The sequence below is a fragment of the Cebidichthys violaceus genome, unplaced genomic scaffold (genome assembly GCF_023349555.1).
Source record: "Cebidichthys violaceus isolate CVI_PGR_0920_01 unplaced genomic scaffold, fCebVio1.0.p SCAF_21, whole genome shotgun sequence".
Lineage (NCBI taxonomy): Eukaryota > Metazoa > Chordata > Actinopteri > Perciformes > Stichaeidae > Cebidichthys > Cebidichthys violaceus.
The window spans coordinates 8,051,216-8,075,412 of NW_027176384.1; the positions used below are offsets into that span (position 1 = coordinate 8,051,216).

The 24,197-nt window shown below is 41.0% G+C and overlaps 1 protein-coding gene across 5 annotated transcripts in view; it reads right to left on the reverse strand.

The window, feature by feature from the left end:
* Positions 1–24,197, reverse strand: part of LOC137877326 (pleckstrin homology domain-containing family A member 5-like) — a 178,604-nt gene that overhangs the window by 57,012 nt on the left and 97,395 nt on the right. For 4 of the 5 annotated variants that reach the window (XM_068717149.1, XM_068717151.1, XM_068717150.1 and 1 more), the window contains exon 4: positions 2,865–2,948. In XM_068717149.1, coding sequence (XP_068573250.1) covers positions 2,865–2,948 — 84 coding nt within the window. Of the gene's footprint in view, positions 1–2,864; positions 2,949–19,064; positions 19,128–24,197 lie in introns of those variants that run through there. The other variant, XM_068717153.1, reaches the window with a different exon arrangement.

Consider the following 24,197-nt stretch of genomic DNA (forward strand, 5'->3'; position numbering starts at 1 on the left):
TGTACACAATATTTCCACAATGCCACTAAGAAGGTCTCTGACCACTGGACTTGCTATTGGAAGAGCTGAGGGTGTCTCAGTGTGGAACCTCCTCACCACCAGCTAAACCTTACATGCAGAGCCACAGAGTCTCACCTAAGAACCCCAGTAGGCCGTCCCCGCTGACGTCCAGTCTAAACCGCAGTTTGCCACTGACCCTCAGAGCAGCTCGGCCCTCCTGTCTCCTGTTCCGCCTCCGTCCAGCCCTCAGACCTGTCTGAGGTCTCTGGCTCCACCTCTGCACTGCACCCAGGCCTCCTGCCTGTAGTCGCCTGGTGTTCAATCGCCCCAAGTTCTCCCACACAACTTCCTTTCTCCGTTCTCTACACTGGCTACCTGTAAGAGCTCGCATCCAGTTTAAGACTCTGGTGCTAGCCTACAGGGCAGTGAAAGGAACAGCTCCTTCCTATCTCCAGGCCATGGTCAAGCCTTACACCCCCGCCCGACCACTTCGCTCTGCTGCCTCGGGGCGATTGGTTGCCCCGTCGCTCAGAGGTCCCGACGGCCGATCGACCCGGTCACGGCTGTTTTCTGTCCTGGCCCCACAGTGGTGGAATGAACTTCCCACTGACGTCAGGACAGCGGAGTCGCTGCCCATCTTTCGGCGCAGGCTGAAAACCCACCTCTTCAGGAAGTGCTACCCTGAGCCTTCCACTTAGCACTTATTGTTTTCATACTAGTTTGTTGCACTTATTGTATTCGTATTACTTATAGCACTAACTGTTTTTCTTTGTTTCTGCACTGTACTTTGGCTCTGAGTTATGCTCTGCTTCATGCTCTTAGATGCTTGTTTGGAAAAGGAAATGTACTTATGACTTCTGGTGACTAGTAGTTCTTTTGATTACCAATGTTGATGCACTTATTGTAAGTCGCTTTGGATAAAAGCGTCTGCTAAATGACTGTAATGTAATGTAATGTAATGTAATGTAGTCTTCAGCTCCGACTCTGTCCAGCCCCAAGGCCGTCCATCTGAGGGTCCACGCTGCTCTTTAGTCCCCACGCAAACCATATCAATGGTTCTCCATGTATTCTGCATTCAAGTCCCGTCCCCACTGCCTCACACTCACCCACCATGAGAGAACAATTCTTTAAAAAACATGAGCAAAATCTGCAACAGCAGTTAAGGTCAAGTCATCAAAGCTTTGGGAATCAATCGCGATTAATCGCAGAAAATCATGCGATTAATCGCGATTAAAAATTGCAATCGTTGCCCAGCACTAATTCAAATATTTGCATCTTAATGGTTTCAAACTATTATCCCAAGTTCGTTGCACGTATAATAACAGCACAGTCCTCTGCTTTCTATTCAGCCACCGTCTCTTTAGGAAGCTCAGACAACAATGCCCTTACAGAGAGGATGGGTTCTAGGACTAGGAGTGTTGCTCAGACCGTAGACTGTGATAAGCTCCCAGTCAGTGTAGACGTCCATGCTGCTGGAGAGCCGCAGCTTATCAGCTGCACACTGACGCTCTGTTTATGTCCTCACAGCTGCATGGCCGCCCAACACACTGCCTCTGATTATTACATTTAAAAAGGACAGTCGCCTTCAGAGCTTAAACATGGCCTAGAGATGACGCAGTCCTCCACTTTTGACTGTTAAAGCAGCATCAGAAGAAGCTTTACTGTATGCATACTGAGCTTCGTCATTTAGTTATGCTATATCCTTTTAAACAGGGGTTTTCATTTCACAGACAGCTAAATACTGCAACTGCCTTATATCTTTTAATGATAAAAGGTTATCATACATGTCTCACATAGCTGCAAGGAGGCAAAATCGACATCATTTCTTATAAACATGTCAGTTTTAAGGCTCAAATAATAGCTAAGCGCGATTAAGGCCAAGAGAGCAAATGAAGACCAGGTAAACAACATTAGGGCTGTATAATAACAGCTAATATGGTAAAATCAGCATAATGTATATTCACACAGCACAGTGCCATTTCATAGTCACCACTCACAAATTCTGCTTTCATTCAGTAATTGTTTCCAGTCACTTTTCCTTCTTTTGTTCTTGTGTTTCAATTTCCTAGTTCAGTGGTTTCATCCTGTATTTCACATTCTGCTACGTTTTGTCTCATTGGAAGTTCTGCTGCTTTGGCCTCTAGCGGTCCCTGTTCACATCGTACAGACAATGATCACCTGGAACACTGCGATACAGACGGGAAAGTCTAAATCTCATTAGCAATGCATGCTAATGAGATAGATGAGATGCTAAGATTTGGAAGCAGATTTATGGATGTTTCTCCTTTGACATTGGAGAACCTAAGAGTAAAGAGTGAGTTAACAGTCACTCGTCTTGTGATCTGATTTTACTGAACTGTGACGAAATATAAAAAGAAGTTGTGCGACATTTGCAGCAAAATATATAAACAGGTGACGAGGAAAACAAATGTGACTACAAAAATTCAGATGCTGCACATATTTTTTTCAGAATGCATTGTCTGTTCATATCCAGATATTGTATTACTATCTAGCAAGTTCTATGTATTAAATAAAGGGACGTCCAATACAACAATATAACCCTCTGCTGCTTTATGTTCTTGCTATTCTAGGGTCCTCTCTGTAACTTAACCGACCCAAAACCGAGACACACTGACAAGTCTGGATTTGAGACCTGGCTCTGGTCTGAGTAGGATTTTTGGGGTCTGGTATATCCAAAGTCACATAGTACATTCACACACTGACACGGCTGCACAGAACAGCTGAGTCCATGAACATTCCATGAATGAATCCGTCAACAAGTGTTTTCAGTGACCTTTCAAATCAGCACAGAGATCAGAAGCCTACAATGCTGTGTGGGCGTGTCAGCGTGCAGAGAGACTTACTGTTCATTTACGACAAAGATGCAGTTGTCTTGGGAGGGGACGCCGGACACCGGGTGCTTACAGGTCACCTTTCTCTCATTGTGACTGTAGGAAAAGATAGGGGGGGGGGAAGAAAGAAGGAAGAGTGTTCAGTCACTGCACCGACACCAAGACAGTTCAAACATGTGTAAAAGACAGAGAGGCTGGGACACATTATTCATACAAAACACAATACAACAGTACACATCAGCATCATAAACACTACCACATCTGCATCATTAACAAACAATAAGAAGATAAAAGTCAGCATCACACTACAAACACACTCCCTCACACACCTGGAGCAGTGGCTGACACTGAACTTCAGCATAATGTCCTGTTTGGATCTTAGGCAAAAAGAGTCCAGTTCCTCCAAAATAAAAGACAGTACAGAGCATACGAGACCAAAAATGAACTTCCAAAACGTTGTGTGCAGTCGGGTTGACAGCAGACTGGTTGTGTGAGAGCGACTACAGCAGAACAACAGTGGACTGATTCCCTCTCTCCCTCTGTCCCCCTCTGCCTCTCCCTCTGTCCCTCTGTCCCCCTCTCCCCCTCCCCCTCTCCCTCTCTGTCCCCCTCTCTGAGTTTTGTTACACAACATTTAAGTGCAATTTTAATAATACAACATTTTGATCAGTTTACTAATTGATTCTAATTAAAGACTGAAGGTCTGTAATTATAGTGACGGCACCGTCTTTTATCACTCTGCTGTCTCTTGTCTCTTGCCTTGTTCTGTCTCAGTACATCTTCCATACTGTTAGTTTATCATCACTCTCACTCCTCTTTCACTGTCTCTGTGTCCTGTCTCACTTCACTGTGTTGTCTCAATCTCACTCCTTTTTCTCACTCTCTTCTTTGACGATTCATTTCTCACCTATATTTATATCTTGCTTGTTAACTTCGTCCTATTGCCTCTTTACGTCTCCCTTTTTTTCCAACTCTTTCTTGCATTATCCCTTCGTCTTCTCCCTCGGCTGTTTCTCTCTGACTCCTGAAGAGTTTTGTTATCGACCCTGACAACACGATGACAATGATAATGAAGTTAGGAGGAAAGTTTGTAACACACGCATTCAAAGAGCGCCTCAACTAATCCTAATCTGACCTTAATCCAATCATTCAGATAACCTTCAGTGCCATTAATGACAGACAACTAGTACTCTCAAGATCACACTCACACACACACTCACTCACTCACTCACTCACTCACTCACACACACACACACACACACACACACACACACACACACACACACACACACACACACACACACATTCTTGTCAGAACTGCAATACAAATCCATTATAAATTACATTGACCTCAAATTTTGCATTGGTGTGTGTGTGTGGTCACTGGCATTAATCACCATTAGCCAGCAAGCACAAAAAAAAACCTTCCACCTTCAGCCAAAATGTCTATTAATAGAACACTAGTTTGACTCTTCTTATGTTGACACACACCGAAAATGTATATCATAAATACTTATATCATCCAAACAAAAAGGTAAGTCGGCTGATTCTTTACCGTCACCTCTCACCTGAGTGAGGGTCCTGAGTTAAACTCAGAGGGCTCTCTGGGGGGTGAGCATGTGTTGGCAGCAGATGGAGGCTGAGCGTGTGCACCGTTTTTATACCTACATCTGGGGACGCCAGATGTGCAATAGCCAGAGGAAGTCACGGAGTGAAGGGTAGGGGGCTCCTCCTGGGACTAATCTAGCCAGCCGGGCAACACCGTAGCTGGGATAGCTCTGTTACTTCAGTCCCCTGCTTCTGGAGGAGAGCCAGTCCAGGGGGCTGGAAAGGCCATAGGTTTCCATAGGTTTCCCCGCTAATAAATACATGAAAGTAGCAGAGCACTTTTATTTAGAGGAACTGCTACAACGCGACTCACAGACACAACAATGCCTCCAGTAAAGTCGGTGCCACTATGCAACCTCAAAAGCAATGGTTGCAATGTGCCATAACACAGAAAGTAAAGATGCTGAGGCTGCTGTTGCTCTAATGCAGCTGAACATTATGGAGAATAAGATAAACCAAAAGGCTGTCATCCACTACGGTGCATTAAGTCCACTGTGTGAAATAAATAATAATTATCTGAGATTTGGAGAATGAAGTCGTAATGAATATGTTCCTTTGTCTTATGTGCATGTTTAGTGTTCCTGTAGCCAACAGTTAGTTTGTTTGTAGCTCTGTGTCGCTGCCTCTTAGAGACAGCTTTGTTCTCTTTGGGACTGGCTCTACTCCGGGATGCATCCAACTGAAATGCTGTCGGAAGAAAATGTGAGCTGCACTTTATTGGAGGTTGTGAAGTTAAAATGTATGTGGACAATAAGCCAATCGTAATATTGCGACTTTTTCCTGAAAATATTACAAATTTATTTTCAGTTCCTCGGAGGAGACACATGATGTGTTTTTAATGTGCAGAAATCTAGCTGAACATTAGTGATGGAGTTTATGAATGAATTGAAATGAATGAATCATTGATGCGACGACACATTTAAAGAGGTCCCGAAACAAAAGACACAAAAGAGGAGCCACACCCTTAGTTATGCCGAACTTTAAGCCTTGGTGGAATTCAAACAAGAGACCTGTATTAAAAATGTAAAAAGGGTATATTAGCTAAAGACCAAGGCTGTTAACATGTAAATTTCTGCTGCAGAGTTGGCCATTTTAACATGGAGGTCTATGGATATTTACTCGCTTGAGCCAGCCTCAAGTGGCCATTTGATGAGCTGTTTCTGATTCTTCCTTGTTGGCTTTATTGCTCACCACCTGAGGGTGTCGGTTTGGTTTTTCTTCACATAAACTAGTGCAGTGCTTGTTTAATACATGTCTGTTCAGAACAGGCCAATGTTTGGCCTGTGGTGTTGCTGCTTGCTGGAGAACAGCTTTATAAACAACTTGACACTCAACACTGAGTTTCCTTGGGTCCTCAGCAACACACCTGCCATGACGCAATAGAGTCACACGCCCAAGTCACGGCTACTCACGGTCAGAAACATCCGTGAAATAAGGAAGAAAATCACCAGAGGTAGACAGCTAAAAGGACCCGTAACAGTTATGGATTTATTATGATGTCTAGATATGAAAATAATTGAATTATACCTTGAAATAAATTAGAAAAGACCCAAAGCGCTTACAATATACTACTTACTGTGTGCTTCTACTTAACCCAGGTCAGAGTCACGCACGGCTTCAAACATCAAAGAGGTACACTTAGTTGAGGTAAATTCCAAATGGGAGTATAAGTCTCTTGTTTTTAATTAATAACCACGGTTATGAAGTACAGCATGGATATAATGAGGAGGTAGTTAGCCGGCAATTAAGATATAAGTTATTTGAGTTACAATGACTGTTTAGGCTGAATGCTCGTGCTCATTGACGTCAACGTTATTCAGCATTCATGTAGCGTTAGCAGGCTGTATCCAGCATTCAGCAGCAAAAAAGTACTACAGCCAACGAGCCGCTGTCTGTCCGCTGCGGACAACATGCTGACCTGCAGAGCTTGTTTATTCAAAGCTTATTGATATTGAACGTGTTGAATGTCCCCGGCAACACACCCAGCAAGTGTGAAGGTGATTGGATGAATGGCTCTTGAGATATGCCAAGGACAGCCCCACAGACACACTTACACACAGACAGACACGGATTCCTTGCTTTATTAGTTTAGTTTAATAGAAATTAATTATTGATCCCTTCAAAATGTCCTTTGCGTGACTTTTTCTCAACCCAACACAAAACAAACTGCGAGCAGCCCACTTGTTCATGAAACGGTTAAAGTCCAACTGAAACCACATTTTGTCATCCCTCGTTGTAGTAAAAATGATATCAACGTTTTGAATGCATTTTATTAATATGTGTTCTAATCAGAAATGCTCCTTTTGTCTCTGCTGGACTGGAGCCTGTCTGTGTTTGATTGACAGCAGCTGGAAGGCTGCCAGATTGCCGGTGTTCCAGCAAGAGACACACAGTAGACACTGTGACTGTAATAACTGTAATAACTGTAGACTACATGTCATGGGCAGACAGTGTGTCGTTGGCGCTATTGACGAGTAAGGATCACACCAGCATTTGCAGTCCAGTTTACTTGCTGTTTAATGTACTGCAGCTGAGCAGCTAATTAGCTATCTATTCTGCTAACTGACGTTAACGGCGCACCTTTTCGTTTGTTTGGTCGATCGTTCAAGAAGCTAAGGTTCAGGACAAAACGTGTCTTCATGTTTGCAAATTAGATTAGAAGGCGACTTTAGCAGGAATGCTACAATAATCCGTTATTTAAAAAGTGAGACAGCAAGCAACCGTGTCTGAGACCATGTCCACCTTAAGGATGACGCCAAGAAGGCAAACCCAGCACTTGAATGCTTTATAGCAGCAAGCTATAGGCTATGTATGTATATAAGTAAACAAGAGTCAAGTAGTCCTTCATTGCAAGCCCTTCTTGCTCGTTGGTTGGTAGAAATCAGCCTGTTTTAGAGGCAAGAGAGAAAACGAGATGCAGGAGGTCAGGCCAAGACAGATAAATCAGCAAATAGACGGAATAAACAAAGAGAACAAAGACAAGAGTCAATTCAAAGCAGGCTCCTGGTGCAGTTCCAAGCACATAAAAAGTAGACACTAGAAAAGTGTATTGTTCTATGAGTTAAGGCGTAGCCCTCTAAGAGCTGTCCCTATTGGGTTCATCCTTGTGGGTATGCACAGTCATGAAGTTTGTTTTTGCACCTTTGTGCCCTGCAGGGGCCCCCTTAACATCCACACTCAGACAGTTCTGCTGGCGCCAGAGTGGCCCACAGGTTCGAGGGTTGGGCCTTTACTCATAGAATCAGGAGTTGCAATACATAACGTTCTGTAACGTATAGGCTTCACCTTCTAAGAGCCTTCACTATTGGGTTAAGGGCGAAGTGATGTAGTCTATGTCCCAGTGTGAAACCAAACATACACCGGTTGGCAAACATACAAAATAATAATAATAATAATAATAATAATAACAACTTTATTTATATAGCACCTTTAAAAACAGAGTTCACAAAGTGCTTTGACAGTCAAAGCAGCAAAAACAAGTCAATAGTAACAACAGAAAGCTCAGTGAGACCGCTGATATGTTAAAAGTAAACTAAGAAATGATTGAAATAAAATAGGCATTATAGGCAGGTTTATAGGCACGGACTGAGCTACGGTTAACAACATGTCAGCCCTATGTGGAGAAACATAGGCAAGTGATGTTACACTCTCTTCACACAGCAGTGCAGCTTCAGAAGCGTGGGATGCTAATTATGTACCATAGTGCAGCCAGCTAATCCGTGATGATCGGAGCTTTTTTAGCGTAAAAGCACCAGATCAACACTTCATCTGCCGTCTAGCACATTTAAGACTGAATGAGTCAGTGAGGACTCAGATACATCTCCCAGGTAGAAACGGATGAAAGGGCACAGAGAAGCCCAGGACATCCCTCTGAGGAGGGCCATGGATGAGGATAAAGCTCTTATGAAGTGTGCCCAGACACCTTGCAGAAGCTCCATTCCTGCTGCATTATAGGCTTGTGTGATGGCGTCACACAGTTAGTGAGACAAACACAGTTTTGACTGAGCCATGTCTTGCGAGTGCCCTCTGTAATGAACAAACAGCTGTTGTGTCCTTCTTGAGCGTACAACATACTAAGAGAAAGCATGCACTGGGCAGAGTGGGTGAGACACTACTGCCTCATTCTGGCGGAGGGAGGGAAGAGCCGAGGGAAGACCGAATGCAGTTTAAGACTTTAGGTGCAAATGAAGGGTTTAGCTGTAAAGTTGCTGCGCTTCCGCAGGATGGTGAGACCGAGCATAACCGTGCCAATATGGCAAACAAAGTATGGTTAAGACTGAAATACTGTGGTTAGGGTGAATAAGAGGCAAGCGTTAATTGCCGGTCTGTGATGGGATGCATATTCTGATCTATGAAAGTCACACATGCTACACACCCATCCACTATCTTGAGCTCCAGACTTTTGCTTTCCAACTTGCTATATAACTGAGACAATACTTACTGCATTAGCACTGCATGTTGGCACTGTCCAACGCAATGTCTAAGTCATTTGCTAGCATCCCACCCTGACCTCCTTATGACTTCTGTGCACTATAAGGATGCCACACTTCCTGGATTGCAAATGTAATCCAGACAGTGATATGTTTTCCTCTTAACACATTAAGCAAAGCAAATTAGTCGGATATAAACATATTATCTAGGGGATAAGGTTGCTTAATCTGTCTCCATTTGTCTGTCTACCTTTCATCCCACTGCAAGGTTTTTCCAATCCTCCTTACACACTGTATTCATGGCTTTTAAGCTGCCATCCTTATCAGAAGAGAATTAGAGTGAAGTGAACAACAGAATATGCCAAAATGTCCAGATAACCCATTTTATTACAACCAATGGAAGAGCAAATGTCAAAGCTATTATATGGCGCCAACAGACAAAGATGCGATGTAAAAATGAGAGAAATATGAGCAGAAAAGAACTTTGTGGACCTGCATTTTTTTTTGTCTAGCCGTTGAGCACAGTCACATTGAAAGCCACACGTTCTAGTCAACCATTTAGAAGCCATAAAACAAGAGCGAGTCTGTCTACTTTGTAAATTGAATTTTAAACTCTAAAGTTTGCTCTGCTGTACAGAAAATGACAGCTACATCTTACCCAGACGGAACACACACACACAAGACATTTTACATGATTAACATCTGCACACGGGAGCTGACTACCACAGAGCTGACATCTGAATAAACAATCTCTCTGCACACATTGTGTACATCTACGAAGCACCAGGTATCATGGTGGATGACAAACACAGACATTAGAACATGTCGGCGCACACACACACACACACACACACACACACACACACACACACACACACACACACACACACACACACACACACAGGCACCATCTTTGAACAATAGTACAATAATCAGCTAATTCTGTCCATGTTAAATGTCAGCTAATGTTTAATGTCATTAGCCGTCAGTGTAGATGAACGTGCTTTGCTTTAAATGCCATGTGAAAAAGCTGCCTTGTTGTCAGATGGCCCTTTATGTGTGTGTGTGTGTGTGTGTGTGTGTGTGTGTGTGTGTGTGTGAGCCCTGTAGCCCTGCATCCACAGGCTGACCACAGCTCTCCTCTCCTCCCTGTAGAGCGGCTGCCATTCACCGTCTCTCCCTCTGGCCAGGCCACTAACCTTTCAGAAAGGCCACCAGCGCTGACAGCCCTGCCCCCACCCTTCCTTCCTTCCAGCCTTCCTTCTTGGATTTCTCTTCATATCTGCTTCTTTCTTTCTTCTCGCTGCCCCCTCCCCGACCTTTTCCCTCTCATTTTCTCCTTTACCGTCTCAATGAGGTCCCTGTCTGTCTGCCATTCGTCCAGCTGCTTCTCTCCATCCCTCTGACCTTTTACCTCCCTGCTTCTTTCTGCTTCCTCCTCCTCGCTCTGCAGTCACCCTCCCTGATCACTGATGTTTGAACCCCTCTCTATGGGGAGGAGAGACAATCAATGAAAGGCTAATACTAATACCAAAAGAGCAATTTGTAGGTTGAATTTTTTATTAAATTGTACTTAACCTAAACTGAAAATGAAAATAGTTTTGAGCAATGCAATCTTTCAACACCATATGCGTCACATTACGTTACAGATGTGAGCGTTTGTCACTGACTGTGCTTCGATACTTTCGCACTAAAAATAAATTGCTTGGTCTGTTTAAGTGCTGCTTGCAGAATTGTCGAGAACCGCTCATCGCACGTTGACTCCAAGTAAGTGAAGAAGAGTTTAGTTGTAACTTTATTTTGAGCATCCGGCTAAAAAACTGCGGTTAATAAGCCGCCTGTAAAGGACCGCTTCGGACGTCAGGCTCCACTCAGTAGGCCCCCGCTGCCGCACAGAGCGCCGTGGCTTGCTTGTTCAAAGTTCATTAATATTGAATCTGTCCAAATCGACACATCCTTTGGTCCCCAGCAATACACCCTCCATGTATGAAGAAGATCAGTGGAACGGTTCTTGAGATATGCAAAGGACAAAGACACACACACACACACACACACATAAAAATACAAACATATACAGACATCTCTCGCTTTACAGCTAAATAAATGAATTCTTCCATTTAAGTGATTGTAATAATGACGTGAAATCGGACTAAATCATCCTAAGAACTTTTAGGAGCAGTGATCTGCTATATATATATATATCTTAAGGGTACGGTGTTTCGCTCAAAGATACTTCAACATGCAGACGGTAGGAGCCTGGAATGGAACTGCCAACCTTGTGATTTAGATATGACCCACTCTACCCACTGAGCCACAGTAAACCACACGTATCACAAGATCTAAATGTGTCATGCAGTATGTTAATCTCAGCTGATAACTGATGGCAGGATGTGAAATAAGTGATGATGAATGTCACTGGGCAGCAAATGCCCTGTAAAGTGCCAGCAAAGGCTGGCAAGTTACAGCTGAGGTTGGCAAATGATAGTTCAGACAAATACAGCCAAGGATGTTATAGCTGGGCTGACTACAGCCGAGTCTTACAAAGTCCAGCTGTGTCTACTGAGTCTACCAAAGTACAGATGAGTCTAACAGAGTTCAGATGAGTCTACTAAAGTACAGATGAGTCTACCAAAGTACAGATGAGTCTAACAGAGTTCAGATGAGTCTACCAGAGTTCAGATGAATCTAACAAAGTATAGATGAGTCTACCAGAGTTCAGATGAGTCTAACAAAGTACAGATGAGTCTACCAGAGTTCAGATGAATCTAACAAAGTACAGATGAGTCTAACAAAGTTCAGATGAGTCTAACAAAGTACAGATGAGTCTAACAAAGTTCAGATGAGTCTAACAAAGTACAGATGAGTCTAACAAAGTACAGATGAGTCTAACAAAGTACAGCTGAGTCTACTAAAGTTCAGATGAGTCTACCAAAGTACAGATGAGTCTAACAAAGTTCAGATGAGTCTAACAAAGTACAGATGAGTCTAACAAAGTACAGATGAGTCTAACAAAGTACAGCTGAGTCTACCAAAGTTCAGATGAGTCTACCAAAGTTCAGATGAGTGTACCAGAGTTCAGATGAGTCTAACAAAGTACAGATGAGTCTAACAAAGTTCAGATGAATCTAACAAAGTACAGATGAGTCTAACAGAGTTCAGATGAGTCTAACAAAGTACAGATGAGTCTAACAAAGTTCAGATGAGTCTAACAAAGTACAGATGAGTCTACCAGAGTTCAGATGAGTCTACTAAAGTACAGATGAGTCTAACAAAGTACAGCTGAGTCTACCAAAGTTCAGATGAGTCTACCAAAGTTCAGATGAGTGTACCAGAGTTCAGATGAGTCTAACAAAGTACAGATGAGTCTAACAAAGTTCAGATGAGTCTAACAAAGTACAGATGAGTCTAACAAAGTACAGATGAGTCTACCAAAGTTCAGATGAGTCTACCAAAGTTCAGATGAGTGTACGAGAGTTCAGATGAGTCTAACAAAGTACAGATGAGTCTAACAAAGTACAGCTGAGTCTACTAAAGTACAGATGAGTCTAACAAAGTACAGCTGAGTCTACCAAAGTTCAGATGAGTCTACCAAAGTTCAGATGAGTGTACAAGAGTTCAGATGAGTCTAACAAAGTACAGATGAGTCTAACAAAGTTCAGATGAATCTAACAAAGTACAGATGAGTCTAACAAAGTTCAGATGAGTCTAACAAAGTACAGATGAGTCTAACAAAGTTCAGATGAGTCTAACAAAGTACAGATGAGTCTACCAGAGTTCAGATGAGTCTACCAAAGTACAGCTGAGTCTACTAAAGTACAGATGAGTCTAAAAAAGTACAGCTGAGTCTACCAAAGTTCAGATGAGTCTACCAAAGTTCAGATGAGTGTACCAAAGTTCAGATGAGTGTACCAAAGTTCAGATGAGTGTACCAAAGTACAGATGAGTCTACCAAAGTTCAGATGAGTGTACCAAAGTTCAGATGAGTCTACCAAAGTTCAGATGAGTGTACCAAAGTTCAGATGAGTCTACCAAAGTTCAGATAAGTCAACCAGAGTGCAGATGAGTCTACCAAAGTACAGATGAGTCTAACAAAGTACAGATGAGTCTAACAAAGTACAGCTGAGTCTACCAAAGTTCAGGTGAGTCTAACAAAGTACAGATGAGTCTACAGCTGAATCCAACAACGTGAAACATGATAGATGAGTTTGACAAACAGACAGCTGTTGGCCAACAACAGCTAAAGCAGACAAGGTAGAGCTGAAACAAACTGAGCCTAATGGAGTGCAGCTTAAGCTAATTGAAGTTGATCTTGGACTGACAAATCTCAGAGTATAATGATGATAGTTAACTGCGGAGGCTGATATACCTTTCCATCTCTGCTCATATTTCATCATGTAGAAACTCCTGCTGGAGTATCCTAAGCAGCTCTACCTCAGATACCAACATGGCTTGTCGAGTTAATGTGCTGTTCCACTCAGTTCCACTCACACAAAGCCGTCCAGACGAGCGTGCCAACACATTCAACCAGCAACAAGCCAAAGCTCCTTTCTTACACTGAGACCCAGCAGCACAACAAATCGCCTTTGTTGCTTAATCAGAAAGCATTCCTCTCTCACAATATGACGAGAAGAAGAGTCTTAATCAGGTTAGCTGAGAGACACGCTGTGCTGTAGGACAGGTCTGTTTACCTGTGGGTTATGTCTGAGCTGTGTGGTGCCTGAATAACATGCACTCATTTGAATTAATTGTCATTTTTTTAAAACTAGAAGTTCTTGATACAATAAACAACACAGTGCTGTTTTCATCAAAGTAATGATGAGCCTGGGTCTGTTTTCCTTACTTTTGCCTACAGCTTTAAGATACCACCAAAAGTTATACACATTTATTAGCTACAAGCTTCCGACCTGCCAAGCACTGCAGTGTTGAAAGTTAGCTTAATGCTAACTCTGGTTTGTTTAATATTGTCCATGGTGCCATACAAATACTTAAACTTACATTATTAAACATGTGTTATCTTAAATTGATCAAACATTAAATGTCACAGTGAGAAAACCACAGAGACCTACAGTTAATCTTTGCAGCTCAATAGAGCTTTAGCATCTGTTAGCCAATTGTTGTGGTTTTCTGACATTGTCTTCAGCAGCAGCAGTTTCCAGTGAAGAACCTTTGATAAAGCCGCTGTTCACTATCTGCTCCGCATCACACAGACAGTCAGAGACTAGCTGGTGAACATAGTGGAGCATTTAGCAACTCAGACTCAGACATTTTCTCAGAAGTTGGTGGAGACCAAACCATAGTTTTTATTTTTATGCTAAATCAGCAATAATAACTTCCTAATGTGATTATTGCTTATTGAAGGCACATATTATAACATAGCAGGAACAGAATTTAACTGAAACCATTAAATCCCACATTTAATGGGAAGTTTGGTGATTAATGTCATATTCTCATTAGGAAATTATATTATTTCACATACAGAGGTATCAGCTCAGAAAAACGGAGGCTCTTGTCCTCTTAACATTGATCGTTTCCACTGCTGTACGTCGCACTGCGAGAGGTAAGATCCGCCTGATTAACTGAATTTAAGTCAAATAAGTAACTAATAATATAATTTTTTATTAAATCAAGAGAGCAACAGTCAATTTTGTGTCTGCTCAATACACATTGTATTTGTTTACTACCTTTCCAACATGGTGGACGTGACATACAGCAGTCTGTGTGGGTGGGGCTGCGTTACAAGTGACCAATCATAGAAGGGCAAATGTCTCCCTTGATTTCCAAAAGTCTTGTTGATTTGTGTGAGCAGAGCTCCACTTGGAATGCAGAGTAACCTATGAGAGTGTGTATGCCCTCCAAGCACTGCTGCTGTGTGCTTCTATACACACAGGAGCCGCTCTTTGCCTCTCTATGTTTTTCCAAATCGCAGCTGCCTGTACAACTCTTGTTTCTGAACTGGTGCGCTAGGACTTATATTGCGCAAATGGCAGATGAATATAGAATGAAACCAGATGAATATATAACATTTCTCATGCTTTCAAGTTTTCTGCATTTGCTCCCACTATATTCCCTGTGCCACACAAAGCACATCACTCATATTGCCATCTCAGTCCTGTATTAGCTCCCATGTTGCTATTGGTAACTGCGACAGATGGTTGATGGGATTGCAATTGTGATGAAGATCCCTGTAGTCGAGCGCCGTCGGCCAGGTGAGGATTCCACCAAAGAGACAACCCAAAGAAATACTGGAGATGGAAATCTGGGAGGAATAGAGGCCATCTCTCTCCGTCTGTCCTTTTATCCTCTCCTCCATATTTCCTCTCCACCTATCATCATCATCATCGTCATCATCGTCGTCACAGTCAGCTGCAGTTAGCCTTGACGCCACAGACCACAGTCTCTCAGTGCATAAAGAGGTCAGTGATATCATCGTCCTTCTGGCCTTTAGCCAGACAAAACCCACTCATTTTACATTTTCACACTTTAAGTGATTGGCTGATGAATAACTTCCAATGAGGGCAATGCTAGACTAAGCCTCAAGACCTGCCATTAACTATCCATTACTGCTAGCATGTGATGGGTTGCACATGAGCACTCAGCCGCTGGATGAAGTCATACATTTTATACAAAGCACTTAAACCTGCTCATATCACATAATCACACATACATTAATGTTATTCACATTTAGGAAGTATTAAAGGGGCAACGTGCAGTATTTTCACATACATTTATGGACACTACTTTCTACTTTTTTGAGACAATGGTGAAAAAAAAATAAAAAAGAATGGAACTGGCAACCTCTACTAGCCTCTAATGCATTTTCTGGGGTTGCAACTACCAATTAGCCTGTGAATGTATTGATTATTGTTTTGATATTAATCATAGTGTATGTGAAATGTTAAAATACTGACATGTTCAAAAGACAGAAATACCCTGAAAAAAAAGCTGCAAAACAATCACTAGATTATATAAAGGCTTCCAAGACTCCAACTCAGTATTCAGTGTGTTGCATAAAACAATAGGGGAAGCGTTGTAAATATGGAAGGCTGTTTTTACCTTTCACCTGAACAGAAAAGACAGCTGTTGGCACAAGATGCTAGAGGTTGTGTGACTCTAATGGGCTTAATCGCAATCACACCATTGACTAGTGACTAAATGATTAATTGATTGAACGTCAGTATCTGTCAATAGAATGGATTCATACATTCTGTGGTGAAATAACTATTAATGTAAAAGTCTCTTTTCAGTGTGTGAGTAAGTCAAACAGAAAACTAGAGACCAAAGTAGTATAAAGAAGTATAAAGTGTGTGTTACTTCCTTGCTGGTACCACACCCATCTTCACACTTTGCCTTCAAAATCCTTGCACAGACAGACAGACGGACGGACAGACGGACGGACGGACACCTGTAGAAGTACTCTAAACCTCCTCTGTGGTAGTTCCCATACAGCAGGTGTCTCCAGGACCACGTTACCATGATGCCTCACACAGACTCATGAGGTGAAAACAACACCAGCGTTGATGAGATCCCTAAAGCCTACCTGATTTCATCAGGTATTATCACACATTGTAGTCATGCTGAGTCATACTGAGATCTGGGAACAGTGCATTGCAATGACTCCTAACGCAGAAAGAAACAGGAGCGAACCAGCAGTTTATCCAGTTTATCTACCTGGAATGTTGGTGCTAATCTCTCACTGCAGAGGAAATCCACAGCTGTTCTGACGGAGTGTGAGAGATACGACATAAACGCAGCAAAACAACGTACGGTTTGGGTCATTGTTTTACCTTCCAGGTAAGTTCTTTTCAGGAATGTTGCCATATTCCCAGATCTCAGAAATGGCCGTGGTGAGCACAATTAGGTCATTACTGATAGAAAGTAACAAAAACAAGGTCTACCAGTTATCTGGCCCATGGTCTCATTTGTTTGTAGCAGTTACACTAAAGTTGACAGTGATTGATTCCTCCTGGGAGTAAGGACAAGAGACGTGAAGACAAAAGGCACTCATGAGATGTGAAGATCTATACATTATCTACTGCATGCCTTAGCTCGCACATAAAGGGCAGTGCTGTGTGGACTTCGATGCACAAACAAGCAGTGGCACAAACAGGTCAGACCAACAGGATGGGAACTAACTGCACTGCATCGCTAAATTAAGCCACAGTGAAAATTGAGCTTTCCACTCAATTTGCATTGAAGTCTGGTTTCAAAGAGAGATCAAAAATAAGTAGTTTGCTGTTGGTCATGCTCCATTCAGAATTTCCTCCTCATGTCAAGACTTGTGCCCAAGTCAGTTCCCATCACTTTGTTTACCAGAAACTCGACTGTCTTCAGGGCCAGCTTCATAGATACACAACAGAAACAGAACATTATTGCTCGCTGTGATGGAGAGGCTTTTCTCTAGCTGTGTATAATTGCAAAGCTTTGTCCGGCTTCCACAGTATCCATCAGCTCTAACGTCTCCATCCTTCACTCCCCGTCCTCACAGCCCTTAGGAATATGACGAAGCCGTCCACACGGTTGATCTATCAGCCGAGCTGTCTGATGTGACTGTCAACATCATGCTGCTGCTGCTGCAGCACTCCAACTGCCAGCTGGAGACGGCAGCAAAGTCTTGGCTCTGAATAGGTACCCAGCAGGGAGGAGGCAGGTGTCATCATGAAAAGTAAAAAACAAATAATGATAAAATAAAATAAAAATGAATATTTCTCTACTGATCTGTGCTATAAATGTAATTTCTGTATGATTCCAATCATTTCAAGCATTTTTATAATCAAAATCGCTGAATTAGCGCATGTCCTGTTCAAACAGAGAGGAGACACGTGAGGTGAGGCAGTGATGAGCTGAGCCTCACCTCAGACTGTGAATGTAAGAAAAAAAATGTAAGATTCTATATCAAAGCTTAAAAATGTCTCAAAAAACAGGAAAATATGACCAAATCAACAGCAATTCAACGTCGGACAGGTAAAGTAACCTTTTATGTGTTTGTTGTTCTCTTTATACATCCGGGGTTGTTACACAGATCTCCCGATTTTCGCGGGTGGCGCTCGCGAGAATCTCCGCTTCTGAAACGCTCCCGGTGGAATCAAATATGTACCTTACCTATGTGTGAGTAAAGAATGCTGATATGAAATATGAAAAACAACCAGTAGTCAATGTGCAAGCTGCCAATTGAATGGTGATTTAAGCTACTCTATTGGGTTCATATATTTGTAAATCAGTGCCTCACCAGCCACGAACCTCACCGCACGTCACTGGTACCCAGGTATGTGTATATGAAGGTAGGTACATCTCTTCTCCTATCAATCAGTGGTAGACAATCACAACAGCCTATCTAATAGATAACAAACACATTTAGTTTAACAGACACAAACTAATTAATACTAAATAAATGGATATTGTGATTTTGTTTGAACTACTGATACAACATAACTAAAGGTAACTAAGAGATAAAAGAAAGACATTCTGATTTCCTTCTCCTAATATATAGAACATAGATATACTTGGTGATGTTCTACCTGCTAATAGATATTTAATAATATAGTAATTAAAAATGTCTAATAGACATATAGTTATGGAAATAAATTCTCCACCTCTTTTAAATAGAACACACATTGCGACTACTATCCCTGATACATAGATATTCTTCAACTAACAAAAAGAAAATAGAATTAGAGACTGTCTTGTAATTTTCTACACCAAGAAATATGATGTTGCATATTTTGCCTCCATATATGAATGAAAAGAGTGAAACCTCAAATTCATCATTAGTTACAACTGATGTGATAAAACGAGGCAATGCTCCAAGAAAACCGAGCATCTGGATCTGATTTGGTTTCTCATTGACTGCTTCTTCATAAACACAAGCATCCAGTGAGCAGTGATGACAGGAGCTGCTGAGGAAATGGCACCTCTGAATCAGCCAGCTGAAACAGCACACAAACAGCTCAGAGCCACGGGGAAGCAGCTCATTTCATTTCGCTCATATTTTGAAAGAAAGTCTTGGCAACAGCATGTGTGAATCTTGCATCACAACCTACACTGCCAATAAATAACCTCTCAGCATATGCCTTACTGCACGGCAAATCTCACAGTCTCTGCGTTCCAGGAGAATATGCACACTGCACACATCGTAACAAAACACAACCGCGTTAAAGTCCACAGCTTGTTGACTCACCAGAGGAATTGTAGCAGGAGTTAAGGAGGCAGGCAGAGCAGGAGGAGCACGGCTGTCTCTTCCATGGGCTTTGCTCCGGGTGAAGGCAGCTCTGCTTGTGCGAGTGCTGCTAAACAGCCCTCCCTTCCTCCCTCCCTTTCTCTCTCCTGCTCTGCCTGCACCACCATTGTGCTGGTGTTATCAGACAGATGTGTCAACGTGGAGTGGATTCCTGCAAGAAAACCCCACAAGGCTGCCCGGTGAAGGCAGCAGGACCAAGCATGTCCTGTCAGCTGTCAGAAAGAGGATTCTGGATTCTGTACACTGCTGCACTGCCCTCATGGGCAACACACAGGGTTTGTCAATTTATCTACATGTATCTAATTCATCTGCTGTTGCATTGTTTCACTGCTAGCTAACATTAGCAACAGAGTCAATGACAAACAGAGATTATAGCACACACAACACACACTTCTTAAGCTTCATATATACTTTGAGGACATATGGTAATGCATTTGATGTTGCAAGACACTAAGTGGCAGTTTTTGCCTGATGATGGCACTGGAGAGCTAAGCTAACCCAAAAAGGACCTTAAGCTATTCCACTACCCAGCATGCTTCAGGCTAATGTCCAGTCGCAGGAAAATAAGATGGATGAAATAGACTTCAGGCAAACCCAGCAACATTGGGGGCTGCTGTGCCCATATCTTTACCGGGACCTGGCTCAATCATGAAGTCCAGCGTCAAGCTGCGCTTGTTGGGCATACTGAAGGACAGAGCGCAGGACTCTGGTGGGATAAGAGAAGACAGACTTTGTGCTAGGGATGGGTGATATGATCAAAAATTTATATCACAGTATTTTTATTTGTTTTGCAGTGATGGTATTATATCATGGTATTACAAAATAAAAAAAAAATGTATATTGGCTCCAAATAAGAATGAAAATGAGGTGTAGACCTAGACGTGTTCTTGGATTAGGGAGCCTGCTCCATCAGGTAAATGTAATGTGAATCATTCAGAGTTAGTAGCCTCATTACAGCCATGCTGTTGTTTTGAGAGTGAACTGTATTGCTGAAAAAACTGGATCTCATCAATACAAATGATGACATCGAGGTCAATGCTTAACTTTAACTATTAGTGGTCAATGCTTAACCTTAACTATTAGTGGTCAATGCTTAACCTTAACTATTAGTGGTCAATGCTTAAATTTAACTATTAGTGGTCAAAGCTTAACTTTAACTATTAGAGGCCAATGCTTAACTTTAACTATTAGTGGTCAATGCTTAACTGTAACTACTAGTGGTCAATGCTTAACTAACTATTAGTGGTCAATGCTTAACTGTAACTACTAGTGGTCAATGCTTAACTAACTATTAGTGGTCAATGCTTAACTGTAACTACTAGTGGTCAATGCTTAACTAACTATTAGTGGTCAATGCTTAACTGTAACTACTAGTGGTCAATGCTTAACTAACTATTAGTGGTCAATGCTTAACTTTAATTATTAGAGGTCAATGCTTAACCTTAACTATTAGTGGTCAATGCTTAACTGTAACTATTAGTGGTCAAAGCTTAACTAACTATTAGTGGTCAATGCTTAACCTTAACTATTAGTGGTCAATGCTTAACCTTAACTATTAGTGGTCAATGCTTAAATTTAACTATTAGTGGTCAATGCTTAACTTTAACTATTAGAGGCCAATGCTTAACTTTAACTATTAGTGGTCAATGCTTAACCTTAACTATTAGTGGTCAATGCTTAACCTTAACTATTAGTGGTCAATGCTTAACTTTAACTATTAGAGGTCAATGCTTAACTTTAACTATTAGAGGTCAATGCTTAACTTTAACTATTAGATGTCAATGCTTAACCTTAACTGTTAGAGGTCAATGCTTAACCTTAACTATTAGTGGTCAATGCTTAACTTTAATTATTAGAGGTCAATGCTTAACCTTAACTATTGGTGGTCAATGCTTAACTGTAACTATTAGTGGTCAAAGCTTAACTAACTATTAGTGGTCAATGCTTAACCTTAACTATTAGTGGTCAATGCTTAAATTTAACTATTAGTGGTCAATGCTTAACTTTAACTATTAGAGGTCAATGCTTAACTTTAACTATTAGTGGTCAATGCTTAACCTTAACTATTAGTGGTCAATGCTTAACCTTAACTATGAGTGGTCAATGCTTAACCTTAACTATTAGTGGTCAATGCTTAACTTTAACTATTAGAGGTCAATGCTTAACTTTAACTATTAGAGGTCAATACTTAACTTTAACTATTAGATGTCAATGCTTAACCTTAACTGTTAGAGGTCAATGCTTAACCTTAACTATTAGTGGTCAATGCTTAACTTTAATTATTAGAGGTCAATGCTTAACTTTAACTATTAGATGTCAATGCTTAACCTTAACTATTAGTGGTCAATGCTTAACCTTAACTATTAGAGGTCAATGCTTAACCTTAACTATATTAGTGGTCAATGCTTAACTTTAACTATTAGTGGTCAATGCTTAACTGTAACTATTAGTGGTCAAAGCTTAACTAACTATTAGTGGTCAATGCTTAACCTTAACTATTAGATGTCAATGCTTAACCTTAACTATTAGTGGTCAATGCTTAAATTTAACTATTAGTGGTCAATGCTTAACTTTAACTATTAGAGGCCAATGCTTAACCTTAACTATTAGTGGTCAATGCTTAACTTTAACTATTAGAGGTCAATGCTTAACCTTAACTATGAGTGGTCAATGCTTAACCTTAACTATTAGTGGTCAATGCTTAACTTTAACTATTAGAGGTCAATGTTTAACTTTAACTATTAGAGGTCAATGCTTAACTTTAACTGTTAGAGGTCAATGCTTAACCTTAACTATTAGTGGTCAATGCTTAACTTTAATTATTAGAGGTCAATGCTTAACCTTAACTATTGGTGGTCAATGCTTAACTGTAACTATTAGTGGTCAAAGCTTAACTAACTATTAGTGGTCAATGCTTAACCTTAACTATTAGTGGTCAATGCTTAACCTTAACTATTAGTGGTCAATGCTTAAATTTAACTATTAGTGGTCAATGCTTAACTTTAACTATTAGAGGCCAATGCTTAACTTTAACTATTAGTGGTCAATGCTTAACCTTAACTATTAGTGGTCAATGCTTAACCTTAACTATGAGTGGTCAATGCTTAACCTTAACTATTAGTGGTCAATGCTTAACTTTAACTATTAGAGGTCAATGCTTAACTTTAACTATTAGAGATCAATACTTAACTTTAACTATTAGATGTCAATGCTTAACCTTAACTGTTAGAGGTCAATGCTTAACCTTAACTATTAGTGGTCAATGCTTAACTTTAATTATTAGAGGTCAATGCTTAACTTTAACTATTAGATGTCAATGCTTAACCTTAACTATTAGTGGTCAATGCTTAACCTTAACTATTAGAGGTCAATGCTTAACCTTAACTATTAGTGGTCAATGCTTAACTTTAACTATTAGTGGTCAATGCTTAACTGTAACTATTAGTGGTCAAAGCTTAACTAACTATTAGTGGTCAATGCTTAACCTTAACTATTAGATGTCAATGCTTAACCTTAACTATTAGTGGTCAATGCTTAAATTTAACTATTAGTGGTCAATGCTTAACTTTAACTATTAGAGGCCAATGCTTAACCTTAACTATTAGTGGTCAATGCTTAACTTTAACTATTAGAGGTCAATGCTTAACCTTAACTATGAGTGGTCAATGCTTAACCTTAACTATTAGTGGTCAATGCTTAACTTTAACTATTAGAGGTCAATGTTTAACTTTAACTATTAGAGGTCAATGCTTAACTTTAACTATTAGAGGGCAATGCTTAACTTTAACTATTATAAGGCAATGCTTAACTTGAACTATTAGTGGTCAATGCTTAACCTTAACTATTCATGGTCAGTGCCTAACTTTAACTGTCTGGTTACCTTGTAGACATGATCATGTTGTGTCCACTACTTGTTTCTGTTTGCAAACCAAAAACTAACCAAAAAACAAAATATGCTATTACAGGTTAACCATTGGAACAGGCAGATCAGAAAACAGTAATCTGACCAGCACTCTCAGGATACATTACCTTGTCAAAGACCAATGTGTTTGAAGGGTAATATGGACCTGACAGTGGGATTGTAACGAAGGGTCACTAAAGTCTTCACAATACATCCACGAGTGTTTGGCTGCACACCGATCAGTGGGACAGCTAGCGAGCGACTTGGCTCCGCACCATGACAAAGTTACAACTGTTGTAAGTTCAAGAGCATGTTGTACCTCACTGCCAGAAACAGGATTTGTGTTTGAGTGCATGCAAACAAATTACAAGCAGCCTAGAGTTAAGTTCTCCCGTCCTCTATGTGTAACATCATCAAACTTCATTTACATACAAAGACGATTATGGGAGATTAAAATTGCAGCTCAGGTGTAAAGATTTGGCTGTTTTGTGCTGTACAGCTTCTGTTGACTGTTGAAGCGGGAAACCAGCTCTGAAGCTTTCAGGGTACCTTTCTTCTCTCAAACATCTTCTCAACGTTTCCAGCAGGACAGACACACCTTTCTGGGAGATGAATATGCTTTGATACCATTTCTCCCGATTTCTGTCCTGCATAAGTGCCTTCAGTTGTTTCTGCAGTGGAAAATCCTTTTCAGCTGTGAAATGAGGGTCTACATCTTAGAGCCGTTGGATTCTTCCAGCTATAGCAAGCGTCTTTATGCTGCACCATATGTCTGTCACTTAGCTATTTCTAGAACAAATGTCGTAGGTGTGAAGCTTTTAAAACGCAAAGAATGTATCTATCATTAAACATGTATACTGTTTGCTCCAAGCTGAAACATTTCAACAAGAAAAAGAGGTAACCCACTGCCTCTACACAAATTGTTAGATCACAGAGACTGAAGGCTGAACATTACCATTCTTTGAAGTGACTTTTGTTGGAGTGTTTTACAGTCTGATACAGTTTCAAAGGCTTCTTCAGTTTGCTCGGAGTAAAATTCAGAGAATACTTTGACTGTGATCAAAGTGATCCCTTCTGAGAACAGTTATATCATCTCATTCTGCTGACTTGCTATAAGCAGCATGTATTTGGGGAGCAATTCTAGACTCCAGTTTGGGACCCACATGATACCA